General features: G+C 45.6%; 1 protein-coding gene across 1 annotated transcript in view; it reads right to left on the minus strand.

The window, feature by feature from the left end:
- TMPRSS9 (transmembrane serine protease 9) overlaps window positions 1-19,979 on the minus strand; it is a 162,885-nt gene that overhangs the window by 120,522 nt on the left and 22,384 nt on the right. The window contains exons 3-5 of the mRNA XM_033956023.1: window positions 19,678-19,727; window positions 8,301-8,468; window positions 2,024-2,151 (exon numbers count right to left, since the gene is read on the minus strand). Of these exons, the coding sequence (XP_033811914.1) occupies window positions 2,024-2,151; window positions 8,301-8,442 (270 nt within the window). The 5' untranslated portion in view covers window positions 8,443-8,468; window positions 19,678-19,727. The remainder of the gene's footprint in view (window positions 1-2,023; window positions 2,152-8,300; window positions 8,469-19,677; window positions 19,728-19,979) is intronic.

Raw genomic sequence — 19,979 nt, forward strand, 5'->3', positions numbered from 1 at the left:
ATGACTTGGGATAAAGGTAAGTCTGCACGCCACAGATTCCCAAACAGCTTACTGATCTGCACAAGCAACGGCATGTGGAGGTTGCGACCAAGTTCCTGAGATGGTATGAAGAAGATCTTAGTATTCTGGAGAGAATTGTCTCCAGCAACAAGACATGAGTGCATCACTGCAACCAGGAGAACAAAAGACAAAGCATGATGAAGTAAAGGAAGTGGTGCTCACTTGGCTTCAGAAGCAACCAAAAAATTTCTTCTCTGCAGGAATACAGAAGCTACTTGTGTTGCCTCGCATGGGGACTATGTGGAAAAGGGATACGTTCAATTGCTTCTATTAAAGCCGTTAAATGTATTTTGCCTTTACTTTTTTTTTAATTTACCCTTATATATGAGTTTCCAAGACTGTAAAGCATATAGCAATCTAAAATGAGTCATATACTCACTCTAAAACAGAAAAGAGGGCACTGGCCAATAATACCCTACATGGAGTTCAAAGTTTGTGGTGAAGCTATGGTCCTGCAGCCTTATGAAGACATAAATGGACAAGAAATATCCAGTGTAAAAGATGTGATTAGTATGAGATTTCAACTAAACATGGTTTCCTAGATATATACTGGATGGACCATTCGAGTCTTTATCTGCTGTCATCTACTATGTTACTATGTTTTAGCCCGTTACATTCGTTACAGTAATGGGTGCTAGAATAGCCCCACCTATACCCTGACCCTGACTCTGACCTCACCCATGCCCCACCTCTATCATGTCCGGACCCTGCCTCCTACTGATCCCAGTCCAACCACCTCACCTTTCACCATTTCCTTTGTACCCTTTTGGCCCTCCTGACAGGGTCTTTTTTTTTTTTTAATTAAGTATTTTCAACATTATTACATCCATTCAAACATAATAAGATATGGATTACAAAGAAATTATATACTATCCAAAAACCAAATTTACCCCTTGAGGCAAAAAATCCATCTAGCCCACAAATCCTCCTGACAGGGTCTTTACTTACCTGAGGCAGCAGCAGCAGTCCTGACGTATCAACCTTTCCTCCCTCAGTGCCCCAAAGCAGCAGTGGTCCTACCATTTCCATCTTTCCCTTTCCCCCTTTCACACCCTCTACCATCACTCTCTGACCTTGTTTCACCTCTTTTGCCATCCTTCCCTTTCCTGTCCCCCTCTGTCCTTCCCCAAGACCATCTCTCTCTCCTGCCCCCTCCACACTCCCTGAAGTCTATCTCTCCCTATCCCCTACCATCTCTCCTGGTCCCCCTAGTAGCCCCTCTGTCCTTCTCATCCATCTGTCTCTGTCTCTCTCTCCTCACTTCCTGCCTCTGCGGAGCACTCGCAGCTCCTCCTCGTCCTCCTCCAGCCAGACTTCAGCCATCTGCCACAGCGGCCTTCAGCCACTGACAGCCGCCGCTGACAGCCGCCGCGGCTGACATCCGCCTTGGGGGATTCTCGCGCATGCGCACTCCTACCTGCGGTGCCCTACAGCACACGGAAAATGGGAGCATGCAGGTGGGAGTGTGCATGCGCGCTTAGGGCTTTATTATATTAGATAGATACCAGTACAAAAAGACTAATCTACCCGTCCAGTCTGCCCAGTCATTCTGGTCCACACTGCCAAGGAAGTAGGCCAGCTGCCAATCGCAGATTTCAGATTTGTAAATGTTTGCTACTACCTTTAACAAGTCTGCTCTATCCATCCTATAGCTGAGGGAACACAACACTTACTATCCCAAAGTTTAAATCTAGCCCTTTACCTGAGACTTCACAAAGAGACTGGCTCATCTCACATATTTCTCAGTCTCCTGCCCTCTTCTAAACCCTCAGCTTCACACTAATCTGCAAGTCTTCACCACTGGTAGATTCTTAGGCAACTATCAAAGCCCAGAAGTTGCCCTTAGGGCACTGGCTAAATTCCATTCCTAGGGAATATGAGGATCACATCCTTGAGGACAGCTAGTACCAAAGCAGTGGAGGATGCTGTGATGAAGATGATTGCTTCTACAATTAACACATACCAATCTGTGTAGAGCACTGGTTAAAGTTCTGTAGTACTCAGAGGTACTATTTTGCAAGCTGCTCTCATACTGAATGCCTTTTATTTCCACTGTGTGTTCAACCACCAGGTCTTGTGTTGATAGAAACGCTGCAAAGGAAAAGCAAAATGTGCTTCAGTAACTTACATAAAATGGCAACCAACTCTGGGGTCAGCATTTCTATTCCTTCTGCTGCCTAGGTTCTCCTCCCTCCACAATTCAGTATCTCTCTCTTCCTCCTTAGCTCCATTGGTCCAGTATCTCTCTCTCTCTCTCTCTCTCTCTCTCTTCCTTCTGCTCTCCTGAACCCCCCCCCCCCCAGTCCAAGATCTATCCCCCTTTCTTCCCCTTAGGCTTCCTAATTCATTCTCTCTCTTTCCTGTCTCTTCAGGGGTCTGGTATTTGTGCCCACCATAGTTTGGCATTTGTCTTCTTCCTTCCCTTTCTTGCTCCATTGGTCCAGCATCTATCTCTCTGAAGGTCTGGCATCGCTCACTCCTTCCTACAGTAGATTCAACTTCTTTTCCTTCCCCCCCCCCCCCACTGCAGGTCTGGCATGTCTCCCTTTCCTCCCCTCTGCCTTGGGTTCTCTCTCTTCCCTCTCCCACTCAATGTAGGTATAGCATCTCTCCCTCACTCTTGGACTAGCATATCTTCCTGTGCCTCCTTCAGATTTATGTGAGGTCACCAGCAATGGAAGCACTAAAGAGAGGCCTCCTCTGGCCAGCCCCAATACCTTCCCTCTGCTGCATTTTGTATCCTCTGCTGAGGGAAAGCCCTGGGGCTGGTTGGAGAAAACCTGTCTTCAGTGCTACTGCTGCTGATTATTTGTAAATTTGCTTGATGGGGAGAGGTGGCACAGGGAGAGATGCCAGAACCAGCTGGTGGGGAGGAGGAAGAAAGAGAGATACAAGATCACAGGGGTGGACAGCAGGGTGTTAGGTGCCCAGTACCAATGGTAGCTATGTTCTTGATGCTCATCTTAAAATCTTCTGTGTACTGCTCTGCATTGCAGTAGAATATCCAACAACCTTATTACCATTTATTTTAATATGCTATGTACCAATGTCTACCATGCTAACTTAACGTCTACCCTGCTAACTTCTGTACTGAACACCTCTGCTGTGTGCCCAGTAGCCTCCAGTAACTACACACCTGTGCCTACATAAGCTTTATGCATTACTTCCAGAGTTCTTGGCTTAGACGTTGTGTCAAATAAACCCTTTAATGATTTTGTAGCCCTCTAAGCTGGGATAATTTTACTGTTGTGGTAACACTATGTAACAACATTTTTTTTGTTGTTCTTGGGTAATAAGTGTTCTTTCTTAATTGCCTATGCCATAAAAGTATAGAAAATGGTTATCATTCCCCTCAAAATTTGCTTTCGTGACCAGGACACTGATATTTTGAAATTTACCTTTTTTGCAGAACATTCCAGATTGTTTCCAAGTTGAGTAAACTTAGGGACCAAAACTGACAGTAGACGCCTGCTGCACTAATTTTGGCCATAGGCCTTAGTAAGAGGATTCCTTAGAGTAACCTCTAGAATTTTCTAGAACTTTCCTACAATATAAATAGTAGTACAGTACAATAACTATAGAGATCTTTAGCCTACCAGCTGAGTTCAGTTCCAACTGCCTAAGGGGTAACATATCTGCATTGTTTTTGATGACATCCAGAGGTTGCAAACATCTGGCAGATGCATTTTGCTATGTATGTAGCCAATTTATCAAGACAAGAAGGAAAAAGTATACCATAGAAGCATCTGCAAAGATGTATGATGTCTATAAAGCATATTTCGGCATGCCTGTCTGCATGCCAAAAAACTCTGGAAGGTAAGGCAATTTTGTTTCTCACTAGATGGTGGAAGTTTGTGCTATAAAATTTTGTAGAATATTTAATTTTTTTTAATATTTAAATTTAAAAATTTTCAATATTATTTAAAAATACAGTATATCATATATGAAATATGTTGCGAGATTCTCATACAGATTAGTCATAGGTGAAATAAATTTATTGTTTTCATTACCACAATTTCATTTTCTTCTTCTACTGGAAAAGAGAGCCATGAGGTTTGCTAAACCAAGAATTTGGCAGGAACCCACTAACCACTCAACTGCTCTTTCTGCATGGTGACCCTTCTAAATGTTGAACTGGCAAGCATGCATCTGCAATCACATATCTGGACATGCCTTCATCCATCGCCCCAGTGTCACATTTAATAAAACATAAGCATTGACTTGAGCTCCCCATACCCACTTCCCCAGAGAGAGAGCAGCAAGACAGAGAGTGAAGGAGACATTGTAGATCTAGATTACAATATCAGTTGTGCAGCTATTCAAGCTAAAAAGACTTTAACAATTTGATCAGAGATCTTGGTCTCATCAAGTCTAGTGCTGAGCTTTTGACATCTAGGCTCATGCAGTTAGAAACATAGAAACATAGAATATGACGGCAGAAAAGGGCCTACGGCCCAACAAGTCTGCCCACTCAAATAACCCTCCCCTCTAAGTTCCTCTTTGAAGTGAGCCCACGTGTTGATCCCATTTGATCTTAAAATCAGTCACGTTACTGGCCTCAACTACCTGAAGTGGAAGATTATTCCAACGGTCGACCACTCTTTCGGTGAAGAAGTACTTCCTGGTGTCACAATGGAATCTCCCGCCCCTGATTTTCAGCGGATGCCCCCTTGTCGCCGTAGGGCCTGTAAGGAAGAAGATATCTTCTTCCATCTCAATGCGGCCAGTAACGTATTTGAACGTCTCTATCATGTCACCCCTCTCTCTGCGTTCCTCGAGAGAGTAAAGGTGCAACATACCTAGTCGTTCTTCATAAGGGACATCTTTGAGCCCTGAGACCATCTTGGTGGCCAATCGTTGAACCGATTCCATTCTTAGCACATCCTTCCAATTGTGTGGCCTCCAAAACTTTACACAGTTGGATGAAAGTTGGATGAAAGTGTGCAAATTGGAGGGGAGAGGGGAGGTGTTTGTGCTTCTCTGCCTGGGAAATCTACTGTTCTTGGTGCTGCCTGGCTGTGATAAAGGGCTGAGAAGGAGTAGATGCACCATACCCACTGGCCCGGAGCTGTCCTTTCATGCAAGCCTCGCTGCTGGTGCTGGTGGCAGCAGCAACAGCGAGGGGCTGGAGCTTCACTGACTGTGCTGCTGAAGGGTGAAGGGAAAGGGGAGGGGGAGGGGGACATGCTGATGAGGGGCCAGTACAACCTGGTGGAGGATGGAGGGGATGCACGACTTCTGCTGCACAATGAAGAAGCTTTCCAGCATGGCATCTGCTTCCACCATTGGCAGTTTGGATGTACCGAGGCCAAACAGTCATGTAGAGATTATGGAAGTCCTCAGGAGGATTAGGTATGAGTTCAAAGCAAAGAACATCAAGAAAAAGAAAGTGAGCATAATTGTATTGGTAGATGGTATGAAAGCTATTTTACTGAAAAAGTAAAAGATGAAAGAATGGACATAGGATGAGAGCAAGATGTTGGTAATGTACGATCCTGTCTATAGAATATTTTATGTATCTCATGATTCACAAGACCTTAAAATTTCAAGTTATATTGTAAGGGATGGTGCGAGCAATATATTCAGATGCAATGTGTTCAAATCTAAAAAGAAGTGTCAAGCCATGTGGATTGTCTGGACAGTAAGGCAGGCCTTTGAGGTGTGCCATAAGATGAATTTGCAGCATGCTCAACAGAATGCTGATTGACAAACAGATCGTGCCCATGATAAGTTTTTGAAAGAGCAGTACCTGGAAGTCCGTTAACTTATGGGAGCTGAAAAGGATGATACTGAAGCGGTGAATCAGTGGAGTCTGCCAGCTTGAGAAAAGGAATGATGAGTTACTGTCCAGCAGGTCTGAGCTGGTCATCCATAAATCTGTACAGCTATTAAAAGAACAAAATGCACTGGCATGGAGCAATGAGCAGCCCATTCACCTACCAATGCCTTCCGACATAAAAGAACAAATGATAACCATACATGTATAGAACCAGAGAAGAAAAGTGAGTATAATCAATCAGTAAATTAAACATGAAGACTTGTATATATACGCATAAGAACTATGCATTCTTTAGACCTGGAGCATGCAGCTTAAAAGCTGCCATAACAAGCAAGCACAAGCAGCGCTTTAGGAAATTTGGTTCCTGCCAGCAGATTGTTGCCGATTAATAAAACTCTCAAGTTTGGTAGGATCAGTGAAAGTAAGTGTTGTTATAACACATGCAGATTGTGAAAAATTGCAGGTGGACCTTAAGAAATTGGAAGACTGGGCGTCCAAGTGGCAGATGAAATTTAATGTGGACAAATGAAAAGTGATGCACATTGGGAAAAATAACCTGAATCACAGTTACCGAATGCTAGGGTCCACCTTGGGGGTTAGCGCCCAAGAAAAGGATCTGGATATCATTGTAGACAATACAATGAAATCTTCCGCCCAATGTGTGGCGGCGGCCAAAAAAAGCAAACAGGATGCTGGGAATTATTTAAAAGGAGATGGTTAACAAGGCTAAGAATGTCATAATGCCCCTGTATCGCTCCTTGGTGCAACCTCATTTGGAGTATTGCATTCAATTCTGGTCTCCTTATCTCAAGAAAGATATAGTGGCACTAGAAAAGGTTCAAAGAAGAGCGACCAAGATGGTAAAGGGGATGGAACTCCTCTCGTATGAGGAAAGACTAAAACGGTTAGGGCTCTTCAGCTTGGAAAAGAGACGGCTGAGGGGAGATATGATTGAAGTATACAAAATCCTGAGTGGAGTAGAACGGGTACAAGTGGATCGATTTTTCGCTGGAACAAAAATTACAAAGACTAGGGGACACTCGATGAAGTTACAGGGAAATACTTTTAAAACCAATAGGAGGAAATTTATTTTCACTCAAAGAATAGTTAAGCTCTGGAACGCAATGCCAGAGGATGTGGTAAGAGTGGATAGCATAGCTGATTTTAAGAAAGGTTTGGACAAGTTCTTGGAGGAAAAGTCCATAGTTTGTTATTGAGAAAGACATGGGGGAAGCCACTGCTTGCCCTGTATTGGTAGCATGGAATATTGCTACATCTTAGGTTTTTGCCAGGTACTAGTGACCTGGATTGACCACCGTGAGTACGGGCTACTGGGCTTGATGGACCATTGGTCTGACCCAGTAAGGCTATTCTTATGTTCTTATGTTGTGTAGAATAACTTTGAAGTTAGCAGAGTAGAATAATCCATACTTGGCCCCAAGTTGTTTGAGTTGAGGTCTAAGCGCTATAAATTGTTTACGCAATTGTGCCGTTTGAAGTGCAAAGTCTTGAACAATTATAATTTTATTTCCATTCCATTGAAAAGGTGCAGGACGTTTAGCAAGATGTAAGATTTCCATAATTTGTTGGAAGCGTAGACCTGTAAATACGATAGGTCAAGGGCCACACATGTTTTCATGCCTGTGAGCAGGGATTCTGTGGGCCTGTTCTACCTCGAAGGGGTGGTTAAATTAAATGTTGAGTAGTTTAGGGATGAGGTCTTCAACAAACGCTGGAATTCCACTGATCCTCAAGTTATTTCTCTTGCTGCAGTTGTTGGCTTCCTCAATTTCATTTTGTAGCATTTCCAGTGTGTCTTGATCTTGGCACCATCTTCAGCACAAGACAGGCGATTCTCCATTTGAGAAGTGCACAGGATTGCAAATGCACAGGATTGAATTTGATTTGAAAGATTTGTTATTTCCCTTTGGAGTGCGTTAATATCAGACACACTATCTTGTATCATCGATTTGACTGTTGAGAGTTCCGCCAAAATTGGGTCCAATATGTCCTGGTTTTCACGTGCTGGCGCCATTTTCATCAGGGTAGGAGCATCCTATTTCAGTTTCTTTCCTGAACTGCTCATTGAGCAAGGAAAGTCATTTCTACATTGTTTGTTGGTACTCACTCTGATGTAATAGCAAGTCGCAGCTTTCAAGCGCAGGTTATAATGCAGATTGTGATGTTAAGCTGGTTGCAATATTAAAGTAGTAATCGGGAGGAGAGGAGAGATAGAATTTTGCTGCCATCTCTCAGCGATCCAGGCTCCGCCCCCTCATAACAGACATTTTCTATACTTTTTAAGTATGAGCAATTAGGAAATTACACTTACTGCCCAGGAACAAAAATTGAATTACTTAGTGTAATCGGCTGTCATCTGGCCTGAGCTCTTCACACAAACTTCTCCTCAGTCCGCCATGCAAACAGACAATTAATCAGCATCTATGCCCAAATGACTCACTTGTTAGGATGCCCAATAAGACACTAATTGTGATACTGGTGAAGAGGAGGAAAGTGGCTGTACTCTTACAGCACACGGGGTGCAGGAGTTTCACCTTCTGGATGTCCACTGCCAGCTCCTTATCAATGTGCTTTTGTTCCATGCTCCAAAACCAATTTTGCAGGTGACCTGCAATGTTAAAGAAAAGAGAAGCGGGTTATTGAAGGTAAACAGACCAGAAAGAGGTGAGGAGGGAAAGGAGAGGCACAGTTCAGCTCTAAAGATTTGAATAATTAAATCCGGAAAGAGGCAGGTTTGAGGATTCTTTCTGGAAATGCTATGTATGGGGTTTAAGCAGGGCTGGCCCAACCATTAGGTAAGACTTTGTGATCACCCCGCCTTCCCAAGGCAGCAAAAAGCAAAACAATAGCTCCTGACAGACACAGAAACTGAAAGGACATCAGGGCAAACTTTAACCTGCATTTTTATAGGATGTTTGTGTGAGGATCATGATTGTTAAGTTTAATTTGAAAATCTTTCAGTGGTGGTGGGGGAGAGGTGTGGATTGCAGGCTAGCTAGAGACCTGAAAGTTAATTGAAGGGGATGTATGGTTGAAGGATTATTTAGGCTTCAACTGCTCTTGCACCAGCTCTGGGTTTAGGTAGTGGAAATGCAGGGGTTGCTGTAAAGGCCTACATTCTCAAAAAGTCATGTTAAAAATTGACAGGCTGCTGTAATAGCTGAGATTGGCGGAGAGTAGCGAAGATTCACTAAATTTACATGTGCCCATCGCTGGTAATAGGAATGGGCACATGCACAGAATAAACACACACACCAAAAAAATACCCAACAACAAATCGAGCTGCTGAAGTCAAGCAATCCTCCACCCGACAGCGGGAGAGATGCCCACTCTCTCCTGTTACAAAGCAACACCCCCACCCCCCTAACATCCCCTCAGCAGTGGGAGAGATGCCCACTCTCTCCCACCGTAAACAACACCCCTCTGGCAGTGAGAGAGATGCCCACTCTCCCACCACCAGGCAACACAGCCCAACACCCCCTCGGCAGTGGGAGAGATGCCTACTTTCTCCCGCTGCCACACAACCCCCCCCCCCCCCGTGCCTCTGATGACCCTGCCCTCTCCCCCCTTAACTTACTTAGCCGGTGGAATGGCTGCTCCCTATAGTACTACCAGATAGCACAGTTACTTACCATAACAGGTATTATCCAGGGACAGCAGGCAGATATTCTCACTGATGGGTGACGTCACGATGGAGCCCCAGTACAGACCACTTTAAAAGTGCATCACCACTTTAAGTCTTTAGAAATTTTGCGATAGCCCACACCGCACATGCACGAGTGCCTTCCCGCCTGACGTAGGTGCATAGTCCCTCATTTAAGATAAGCCAGTTAAGAAGCCAACCCAGGGAGGTGGGTGGGATGTGAGACTATCTGCCTGTTGTCCCTGGATAACACCTCTTATGGTAAGTGTGCTTTTTCCCAGGACAAGCAGGCAGCATATTCTCATTGATGGGTGATCTCCAAGCTAACAAGAACGGGATGGTGAGCGTGTTGGCCTTTAGGAAAATAAATTTTGTAATACAGATTGGCCGAAGTGCCCATCCCGTCTGGAGAAAAACTCCAGACAATAGTGAGAAGTGAATCTATGAACTGAGGACCAGGTGGCAGCTTTACAGATTTCCTCAATGAGAGTAGATCTAAGGAAAGCAACAGAAGCTGCCATTGCTCTAATTTTGTGGGCTGTGACACGACTCTCCAGTGACAGTCCAGTCTGAGCATAACAGAATGAGATACAGGCAGCCACCCAGTTAGAAATGGTTCCCAACTTGTTAAGATCAAAGGAGACAAAGAGTTGGGGGAGAAGTACGATGAGGCTTTGTCCTGTCGATGTAATAGGCCAAAGCACGTTTACAGTCCAGAGTGTGCAAAGCGGTTTCTCCAGTGTGAGAATGAAGCTTAGGAAAAAACACTGGCAGAACATTCGACTGATTGAGATGAAACTCCATGACAACTGTTGGTAGAAACTTAGGATGTGTGCATAGAACCACTTTATCATGGTGAAAAACTGTGAAGGGTGGATCTGCCACCAATGCTTGTAACTCACTGACCCTCCTGGCAGAGGTGAGAGCAATAAGGAAGACAACTTTCCAGGTGAGAAACTTGAGATGAGTTGTGGCCATTGGTTCAAATGGTGGCTTCATCAAACTGGAAAGAACCACATTAAGGTCCCAGACGACAGGCGGAAGCTTGAGAGGTGGTTTAACATTGAAAAGTCCTTTCATAAATCTGGAGACCAGAGGATGAGCAGTGAGAGATTTTCCCTCAACTGGTATGTGAAAAGCTGTAATAGCACTGAGATGGGCTCTGACAGATGAAGATTTGAGTCCAGAGACAAACAGATGAAGTAGATAATCCAACACCAAATCTACTGATAAGGAAGTTGGACCGTGGTGATGAAGAAGACACCAGGAAGAAAACCTAGCCCACTTTTGTTGATAACATTGTTGGGTGGCTGGTTTCCTGGAGGCATCAAGAATATGTCGAACCAGCTGAGAGATATGTAAGTCAGATGGATACAACCCGAGAGAAATCAAGCTGTCTGGTGCAATGATTGCAGGTTAGGATGTAGAAGTGATTCCTGATGCTGAGTAAGCAGAGTAGGAAAAACTGGAAGAGGTATGGGCTCCCTGGAACTGAGCTGAAGTAGAAGGGAGAACCAATGTTGCCTGGGCCACCGAGGAACAATGAAAATCATGGTGGCCGCCTCTCATTTGAGTTTGAACAGAGTCCTCAACATGAGAGAAATTGGAAGGAATGCATAGAGAAACAGACCTGTCCAATCCAGAAGAAAGGCATCAGCTTCCAGACAGAGAGGAGAGTATAGTCTGGAGCAACTGGTGATTGTGGGGAGCCCCAAACAAGTCCACTTGTGGAGTGCCCCATTGAGCAAAGATGGACTACAGAGCTGCAGAGTTGAGTCCATTCATGAGGCTGAAGAATTCTGCTGAGGTTGTCTGCTAGGGAATTCTTCTCCCTTTGAATGTAGACAGCCTTTAAAAATAGGTTGTAAGCTGTTGCCCAAGTCCAGATTTTCTGGGCCTCCTGACACAACAGGACTCAGAAAAGGCCCAACTGTTAAATGAATACTTCTGCTCTGTCTTCACCCGAGAAGCGCCGGGGCATGGACCTCAGCTACAGACAAGGGCTGACTCAGTAGACCCATTTAGCGATTTCAAATTCACGCCCAACAGTGTCTACGTGGAGCTGTCAAAGCTCAAGGTTTACAAGGCAATGGAACCGGACAACCTGCACCCCAGGATGCTCAGGGAGTTAAGTGATGTCTTGGCGGAGCCGCTGTCAGCACTCTTCAACCTCTCCCTTAGTTCAGGTAGTGTCCCGTTGGACTGGAAGAAGGCTAACGTCATTCCACTCCACAAGAAAGGCTCCAAGACAGAAGCGGCAAACTACAGACCAGTGAGTCTCACATCAATAGTGAGCAAACTAATGGAAACTCTTATCAAGCACCAATTAGATACGATCCTGAATGAAGAGAACCTACGGGATCCCCGTCAACATTGATTTACTAAGGGGAGATCCTGCCAATCCAACCTGATCAGCTTCTTTGACTGGGTGACGGGGAAGTTAGATGTTGGAGAGTCCCTGGACATCGTATACCTGGACTTTAGCAAGGCATTCGATAGCGTACCTCATCGCAGGTTGCTAAGCAAGATGAGTTCCATAGGATTGGGCGACACATTGACGAAGTGGGTTGGGAACTGGCTTGGAGGTAGGGTTCAAAGGGTGATGGTTAACGGCACCCCCTCTGCAATGGCGGAGGTGATCAGCGGGGTGCCCCAGGGCTCTGTCTTAGGCCCGATACTATTCAATATCTTTATAAGGGACTTGGCAGAAGGGCTCCAAGGTAAGATAACATTATTTGCCGATGACGCCAAACTAAGCAATGTAGTGGGCAAAAGTACAATAGAAAAAAATTCAATGCCCGACAATATGATGCACGATCTACTCTTACTAGAGACCTGGTCTAAGACATGGCAGCTCAGCTTCAATGCCAAAAAATGCAAAGTTATGCACCTGGGTACCCAAAATCCATGCAGGACTTATACCCTTAATGGCGAGATCCTAATAAGAACGGTAGCAGAACGGGACATAGGGGTGATCGTCAGTGAGGACATGAAGGCTGCCAATCAAGTGGAGCAAGCTTCTTCCAAGGCAAGACAAATCATAGGTTGCATACGCAGGGGTTTCGTCAGCCATAAGCCTGAAGTCACTATGCCTCTGTATAGATCCATGGTGAGACCCCACCTGGAATACTGTGTGCAATTCTGGAGGCCGCATTACCGTAAGGATGTGCTGAGGCTGGAGTCGGTCCAGAGAATGGCCACCCGGATGGTCTCGGGACTGAAGGATCTCCCGTACGAAGAACGGTTAGATAAATTACAGCTATACTCGCTCGAGGAGCGCAGAGAGAGGGGAGACATGATCGAGACGTTCAAGTATCTCACGGGCCGCATCGATGCAGAGGAGAATATTTTCTTTTTCAAGGGTCCCACGGCAACAAGAGGACATCCGTGGAAAATCAGAGGCGGGAAACTGCGTGGTGACACCAGGAAATTCTTTTTCACCGAAAGGGTGGTTGATCGCTGGAATAGTCTTCCACTTCAGGTGATTGAGGCCAGCAGCGTGCCTGATTTTAAGGCCAAATGGGATCGACACTTGGGATCTATTCGCAAAGTAAAGGCAGGGATGGGTCATTAGGGTGGGCAGACTGGACGGGCCATGGCCCTTATCTGCCGTCAATTTCTATGTTTCTATGTTTCTTGCTTGTTTATGTAGTACATTGCTTCTTGATTGTGCGAAGGAGGAGAACTTGAGGGCAGAGGAGATGATGGAAGGCCTTGAGGGCATAATACTTTGCTCTGAGCTCCAGGAAATTGATTTGAAATTTCCGTTCTCTGGCGGTCCAGAGACATTGGGTCTGAAGATCGTCCATATGTGCACCCCAAGCATAAGGGGATGCATCCGTCGTGATTACCTTGTGATGATGTTACTATGTTACTATGTTACTATGATGGGGTAAGTGAAAAAGGAGACCTCTGGATAGATTGGAGGAGGTCATCCACCGTGAAGCGACTGCAGAATAGATGATGTTACAGATATATGCTGTGAGAGACGATCCGCCGCTTGAGACGACTGAGACGCAAGGGTCCACTGAGGAGTGCGAAGGTGTAGTCATGCCAGTGGTGTCACATGTACAGTGTAAATCATGTGGCCCAGAAGAACCATCATGTGTCTTGCAGAAATGGATTAAAGAGGAAGCAGTTGCTGACAAAGGCGGATGAGAGCCTGAAGTCGATCCAGAGGGAGAAACGCTCTCATGAAAGTGATGCCTAGGATAGCTCCAGTGAACTGAAGACGTTGAGTCAGAAAGAGATATGATTTGGGAAGATGACTTTGAATCCTAGAACCTGAAGAAAAGAGTGGTTGCTTGAACCACTTCCTGAGATGAAACAGCCTTGATAAACCAGTCGTCCAGGTAAGGAAACACTTGAAGGCCGTGCAATCTGAGAGATGCAGCCACTACAATCAGGCACTTTATGAAAACTCTGGGAGAAGACGCCAGATCAAAGGGAAGGAACTTGTACTGGTAGTGACATTGATGTATCTGAAAATGAAGATATTTCCTGGAAGCCGGATGAACTGGAATATGTGTGTAGACTTCCTTGAGATCCAGGGAGCATAGCCAATCGTTCTGATTGAGAAGAGGATAAAGAAGGGCAAGGGAGAGCATCCAAAATTTCTCCTTGACTAGAAATTTGTTGAGAGCTCTGAGATCTAGAATGGGTCTCAGTCCTCCCGTCTTCTTTGCAACTAAGAAGTAACGGGAGTAGAATCCCTAATTCTGCTGAGATAGAGGAACTTGCTCGATGGCATTCAGCAGGAGAAGGGATTGAACCTCCTGGAGAAGAAGAGAGGACTGTGCAGGATCCAAAGCAGACTCTCTTGGAGGATGGTCTGGAGGCAGGGTGTGAAAATGGAGAGTGTAACCCTGACGAATGATGGTTAAGACCCAAAGATCTGATGTTATGAGTCCCAGTGAGCGATGAAAAATTGGAGACGCCCTCCGATGGGCTGAGGCAAAGACTGTAAGATGCTGACAGTGGCTATGCCCTGAAGAAACACATCAAAAAGGCTGTGTAGGTTTTTGGGGAGCAACCTGTGTTTTTTGTTATTAATGAGGTTGCTGTTTCTGCCTTCTAGATTGAGAATGAGCAGGAGCTGCAGGCTTAGAAACATAGAAACATAGAAATAGATGGCAGATAAGGGCCACGGCCCACCAAGTCTGCCCACCCCAATAACCCTCCCCTACCTTTCTCTGTGAAGAGATCCCACGTGGCGATCCCATTTTGACTTAAAATCAGGCATGCTCCTGGCCTCGACCACCTGCAGTGGAAGATTATTCCAGTGATCAACCACCCTCTCGGTGAAGAAGTATTTCCTGGTGTCACCCGCCCCTGATTTTCCACGGATGCCCTCTTGTTGCCGTGGGGCCTTTGAAAAAGAAGATATCCTCCTCCACCTCTATACGGCCCGTGAGATATTTGAACGTCTCGATCATGTCCCCCCTCTCTCTGCGTTCCTCAAGTGAGTATAGCTGCAATTTTTTCAGCCTTTCCTCATACGGGAGATCCTTGAGCCCCGAGACCATCCGGGTGGCCATACGCTGGACCGACTCAAGTCTCAGCACATCTTTGCGGTAATGCGGCCTCCAAAATTGTACACAGTACTCCAGATGGGGTCTCACCATGGATCTGTACAATGGCATAATGACTTTGGGCTTCCGGCTGACGAAACCCCTACGTATACAACCTATGATTTGTCTAGCCTTAGATGAAGCTTTCTCCACTTGCTTGGCAGTCTTCATGTCCTCACTGATGATCACCCCTAAGTCACATTCTGCTACAGTCCTTTGTAGGATTTTACCATTAAAGATGTACGTCTTGTATGGATTTTGGCTGCCCAGGTGCATGACTTTACATTTTTCGGTATTGAAACTGAGTTGCCAGGTCCTGGACCAGTGCTCCAGTAGGAGTAGGTCGTGCACCATACTGTCAGGCATTGAGTTTCCGTCTGGCCCTGTGCTTTGGTCTGACGTGTTCCCTGCCTACTACATTGCATAGTTTGGCGTCATCGGCGAATAGCGCTATTTTACCTTGAAGTCCCTCAGCCAAGTCCCTTATGAAGATGTTGAATAGGATCGGGCCCAAGACCGAGCCCTGCGGCACTCCACTGATCACCTCTGTCTTTTCGGAGGGGGTGCCGTTCACCATCACCCTCTGAAGCCTACCTCCAAGTCAGTCCCTAACCCATGCTGTCAATGTGTCTCCTAATCCTATAGAGCTCATCTTGTTCAACAACCTGCGGTGTGGCACGCTATCGAATGCTTTGCTGAAATCCAAGTTTAAGATGTCTATGGACTCCCCAACATCTAGCTTCCCTGTCACCCAGTCAAAGAAGCTGATTAGGTTAGATTGGCAGGACCTCCCCTTAGTAAATCCATGTTGACGCGTATCTCGTAGATTCTCCTCGTCTAAGATCGTATCCAATTGGCGTTTGATTAGAGTTTCCATTAGCTTGCTCACTATTGATGTGAGACTCACTGGTCTGTAGTTAGCAGCCTCCGTCCTGCATCCTTTTTTGTGGAGTGGAATGACGTTAGCCGTCGGGACTTTACCTGTACTAAGGGAGAGATTGAAGAGCGCGGATAGCGGTTCCGCCAAGACGTCACTTAATTCCCTGAGTACCCTGGGGTGTAGGTTGTCTGGCCCCATTGCTTTGTTAACCTTGAGATTAGATAGTTCAAAGTGGACAGTGCTGGGTGTAAACTCGAAATTTCGAAATGGGTCTGCAGAGCTATCCCTTGTCTGCAGCTGAGGGCCGGATCCCGGCGCCTCACGGGTGAAGACTGAGCAGAAGTATTCATTTAATAGTTCAGCCTTTTCAGAGTCCGATTCTACATAGTTCCCGTCTGGTTTCTTAAGGCGTACTATCCCGCCTGTGTTTCTGTTTCTGTCACTAATATACCTGAAGAGGAGTTTATTGCCCTTCTTGTTGTTTTTCGCTAGATTCTCCTCCATTCTAAATTTGGCCTCTTTGACCTTTGTTTTGACTGCTCTTGACTTGGCCAGATAGTCTTCCCTAGAGTCCTGCTTCCCTGATTGTTTATAAGATATGAACGCTCTTTTCTTTTCTTTTATGAGGTCTGAGATCTCTGCAGAGAACCACTGTGGCTTATTGTTTCTTCGCCGTTTACTTACCATTTTAATAAAGTGGTTGGTTGCTTCTTGTATGGTAGCTTTTAGAGTTGACCACAATACTTCTACATTATATGTTTCTGCTCGGTTATGCAGCGCCTGATGGATGAAATCCCCCATGCCCTCGTAGTTGGCGTCCTTGAAGCTGAGGACCTTGGTTAATGTGTTAGATTTTGTGAAACCTTTCCTGAGATTGAACCATACCATGTTGTGGTCACTGGAGGCCAACCTGTCGCCCACCAAGACCTCTGTGACACTTTCTCCATTGGTAAGTATCAGGTCCAGTATTGCCCGATCCCTTGTTGGCTCCAATACCAGTTGCCTGAGTCGTGCTCCCTGAATAGAGTTTAATAGTCTTCTGCTGCTGTTGGACGCAGAGGAAAGTGTGGTCCAGTCCACATCAGGCATATTGAAGTCACCTAACAATACAGTGTCCCCATGCAAGGTGATATTCTCTATTTCCTCGATTAATTCCATATCCAGGTCATCCTGCTGTCTTGGTGGTCTGTATACTACACCAAGATACAGGCATTTGTCCTTCCCCCTAGCCAGATTCACCCAAAGGGATTCCCCTGTGTACCTGACATTTGCAATTCTGGTGACTTTAATGTCATCTTTGGTATATAGTGCTACCCCTCCTCCCAATTTGCCCTTCCTGTCTCGGCGAAGCAAGTTGTAACCCGGTATGACTATGTCCCAGCCATGGGAGTCCGTGAGCCAGGTCCCGGATATCGCCACCACATCTAGGTTGGCGTTCCTCATTTCCGTCTCTAATTCCAGGATTTTATTTCCCAAGCTGTGAGCTTAGCTTTATTTCCCAAGCTGTGAGCTTAGCAGCAAACCATCGCTAGTAAGAAGAAACCGGTCTGAAAGGACGAGAAGGTGGAGGCTTCTTTTTAGGCTTGACCAGAATGTCCCATCTGGTCTCATGAGCAGAGAACTTCTGTGTAGCCATGTCCATGGAGGGACCATAAAGCTCATCTCCAAGACACGGAGCATTTGCAAGCCTATCTTGATGGTTCACATCAAGTTCAGACACACGGAGCCAGGCCAGACGTTTCATGGCTACGGACATGGCTGCAACATGAGAGGTAAGTTCAAATGTATCGTAAGTAGAACGTACCATATATTTCCTCAGCTGAAACAGATCAGAAATATGATGCTGAAAAGCAGGAAGTTTGCGCTCTGGGATGTATTTCTGAAAAGTTGAAATCTGTTTAATCAAGTACTTGAGGTAAAATGAAAAATGAAAATTGTAGTTGCTAGAGTGGTTGGCCAACATGGCATTTTGATAAAGGCGTTTGCCAAACAGATCCATGGCTTTACCCTCTCTGCCCGGGGGCACAGATGCAAAACACTAGCCCCCGAAGACTTCTTTAAGATAGACGCCACCAGGAGAGACTCATGTGGAAGTTGTGGTTTGTCAAACCCAGGAACAGGAACCACTCTGTACAGTGAATCCAGCTTGCGAGGAGCCACAGAAATTGAAAGTGGTGTTTCCAGATTTTTTAAAAAGTTTCCTGTAAAATGTCATGAAGGGGAAGCTTGAACAGTTCATTAGGCGGTTTATCATAATCCAAAGCCTCCAAAAACTGTTTAGATTGTTTTGAGTCAGCTTCTAGTGGAATGGATAAAGTTTCTGACATTTGACAAAGAAACCTGGAAAAGATGGCTTTTCAAACAACACAGGAGTCTTTTGAGAGGTGAATCATCACCAGAAGAATCTTCATCCTCAGACAGAAGAGGATCCTGTTCAGAGTTTCCCCATAAGTCTGAATCCTGAACAGACTGTCCTCGATGTCGAAGACTCAGTGTCGAAGGCTCAATATGCTTTAGCTTTTGCAATACCTTTTGGGACTTCACCGGAATCGTCTCTGGTGATGTCTGTGTCAAGGATGACTGGTGCCGGCGAGTTGAAGTTTCCGATTCCAGTGTGGGAAGCTTCCGCACCAATGGAGTCTCAGCTGAAGGTGCAACTGGTGTCTTGGGCTCAGAAAGGACTGGCACCGGGAGAGTCTGTGTTGACGTGGGAACAATTTGGGTCATCACCAGTATTTGGAAATGCTCAATTTGTTGCTTGAGGGTAAGCACCAGTACTGCTGGCTTTTTTGCCTTCAGTGCAGCTCTACGCTCTGGCGATGAGGAGGCCGATGACAAGGCACTCACCGATATCAGAGTAGAGCGATTTTTGGGCTTCTTCGAGGTCAGCAGGACTTGGATCACTGCTACTGTGATCTGAGGCCCAGATGGATTGGAGGAAGGCTTCTTAGTCGGCTTACCCACAGAAGGCTGCGACACCAAAATTGTTTCTGTCAGTGTTGATTTGGACAGCACCGTCAACGTCGGTAGCGATGTTGAGACCCCTTCTATCGCAACGCCGAAGAGAAATCGCTGTTGAATGAGGTGGTTCTTCAAGTTCTTTTTTGTAGAGAAGAACAGTAGGAATAGGTCTCCAGATGGTGCTCAGGCTCCAAACAGGCTCCAGCGATGCGAGTCAGTCACGAAAATGGGGCGAGGACAACTTCCACACTTTTTAAAATCCATCTGCGGGAGGGACATCGAAAGAAAAATGGCCCCGGCAAGATAAAACTTGAAATTTTTTTTTTTTACACAAGGCAAAAGAAATACAAAACACGTCTTCTTAGATCCGCGGAAACTAAGAAACTGGGCAGGAAGGCACTCGCGCATGCGCGGTGCGGGCTATCACGAACTTTCTAAAGACTTAAAGTGGCAATGCACTTTTAAAGTGGTCCGTACCGGTGCTGTGTCGGTGACGTCACCCATCAGTGAGAATATGCTACTCTCCTGCCATTTTTTCAGTTTGGGTGGGGAGAGCATCGGCAGCTATGGGGGGGGGCTTTTTTTCATTTTTTTTATGGGACAGATATTTTGCATGTGTAATACACGCAAAATATCTGTGTCATTGGAAAAAAAATTGAAAATCCCCCCAGAAAGACAGTGAATCGCACACAACACAGCAAGGTAAAAAGACATAGTCAGGAGTTGGCAGTAGAGGAGAAGAATCCTGACAAGAGAGACTTACCCGATGAACAGAGTTCCTCTCGGTGTTTTCTTTAAAAAATGTGATGTTCCCTGTAAGGATAATATAGACATGATTTATCCTGACTTAACTAAAGAAACTCAGAAACGGAGGAAGAACTTTCTCTTGCTGAGACCTCCAATTGGGGGCCTTGCTGGGACACTTGGGAGCTCCAATTGGGGATACTCTTTTTTATAGTTTCCTTGCAAGTGAATAATTACACCAGATAGACTGGGAACCCACTGGGACAGATAGGGAAAATGCTTGAGTACCTGATTTGTAACCCATTCTGAGCTCTTCTGGGA

This window comes from Geotrypetes seraphini, chromosome 8 (genome assembly GCF_902459505.1).
Source record: "Geotrypetes seraphini chromosome 8, aGeoSer1.1, whole genome shotgun sequence".
NCBI lineage: Eukaryota > Metazoa > Chordata > Amphibia > Gymnophiona > Dermophiidae > Geotrypetes > Geotrypetes seraphini.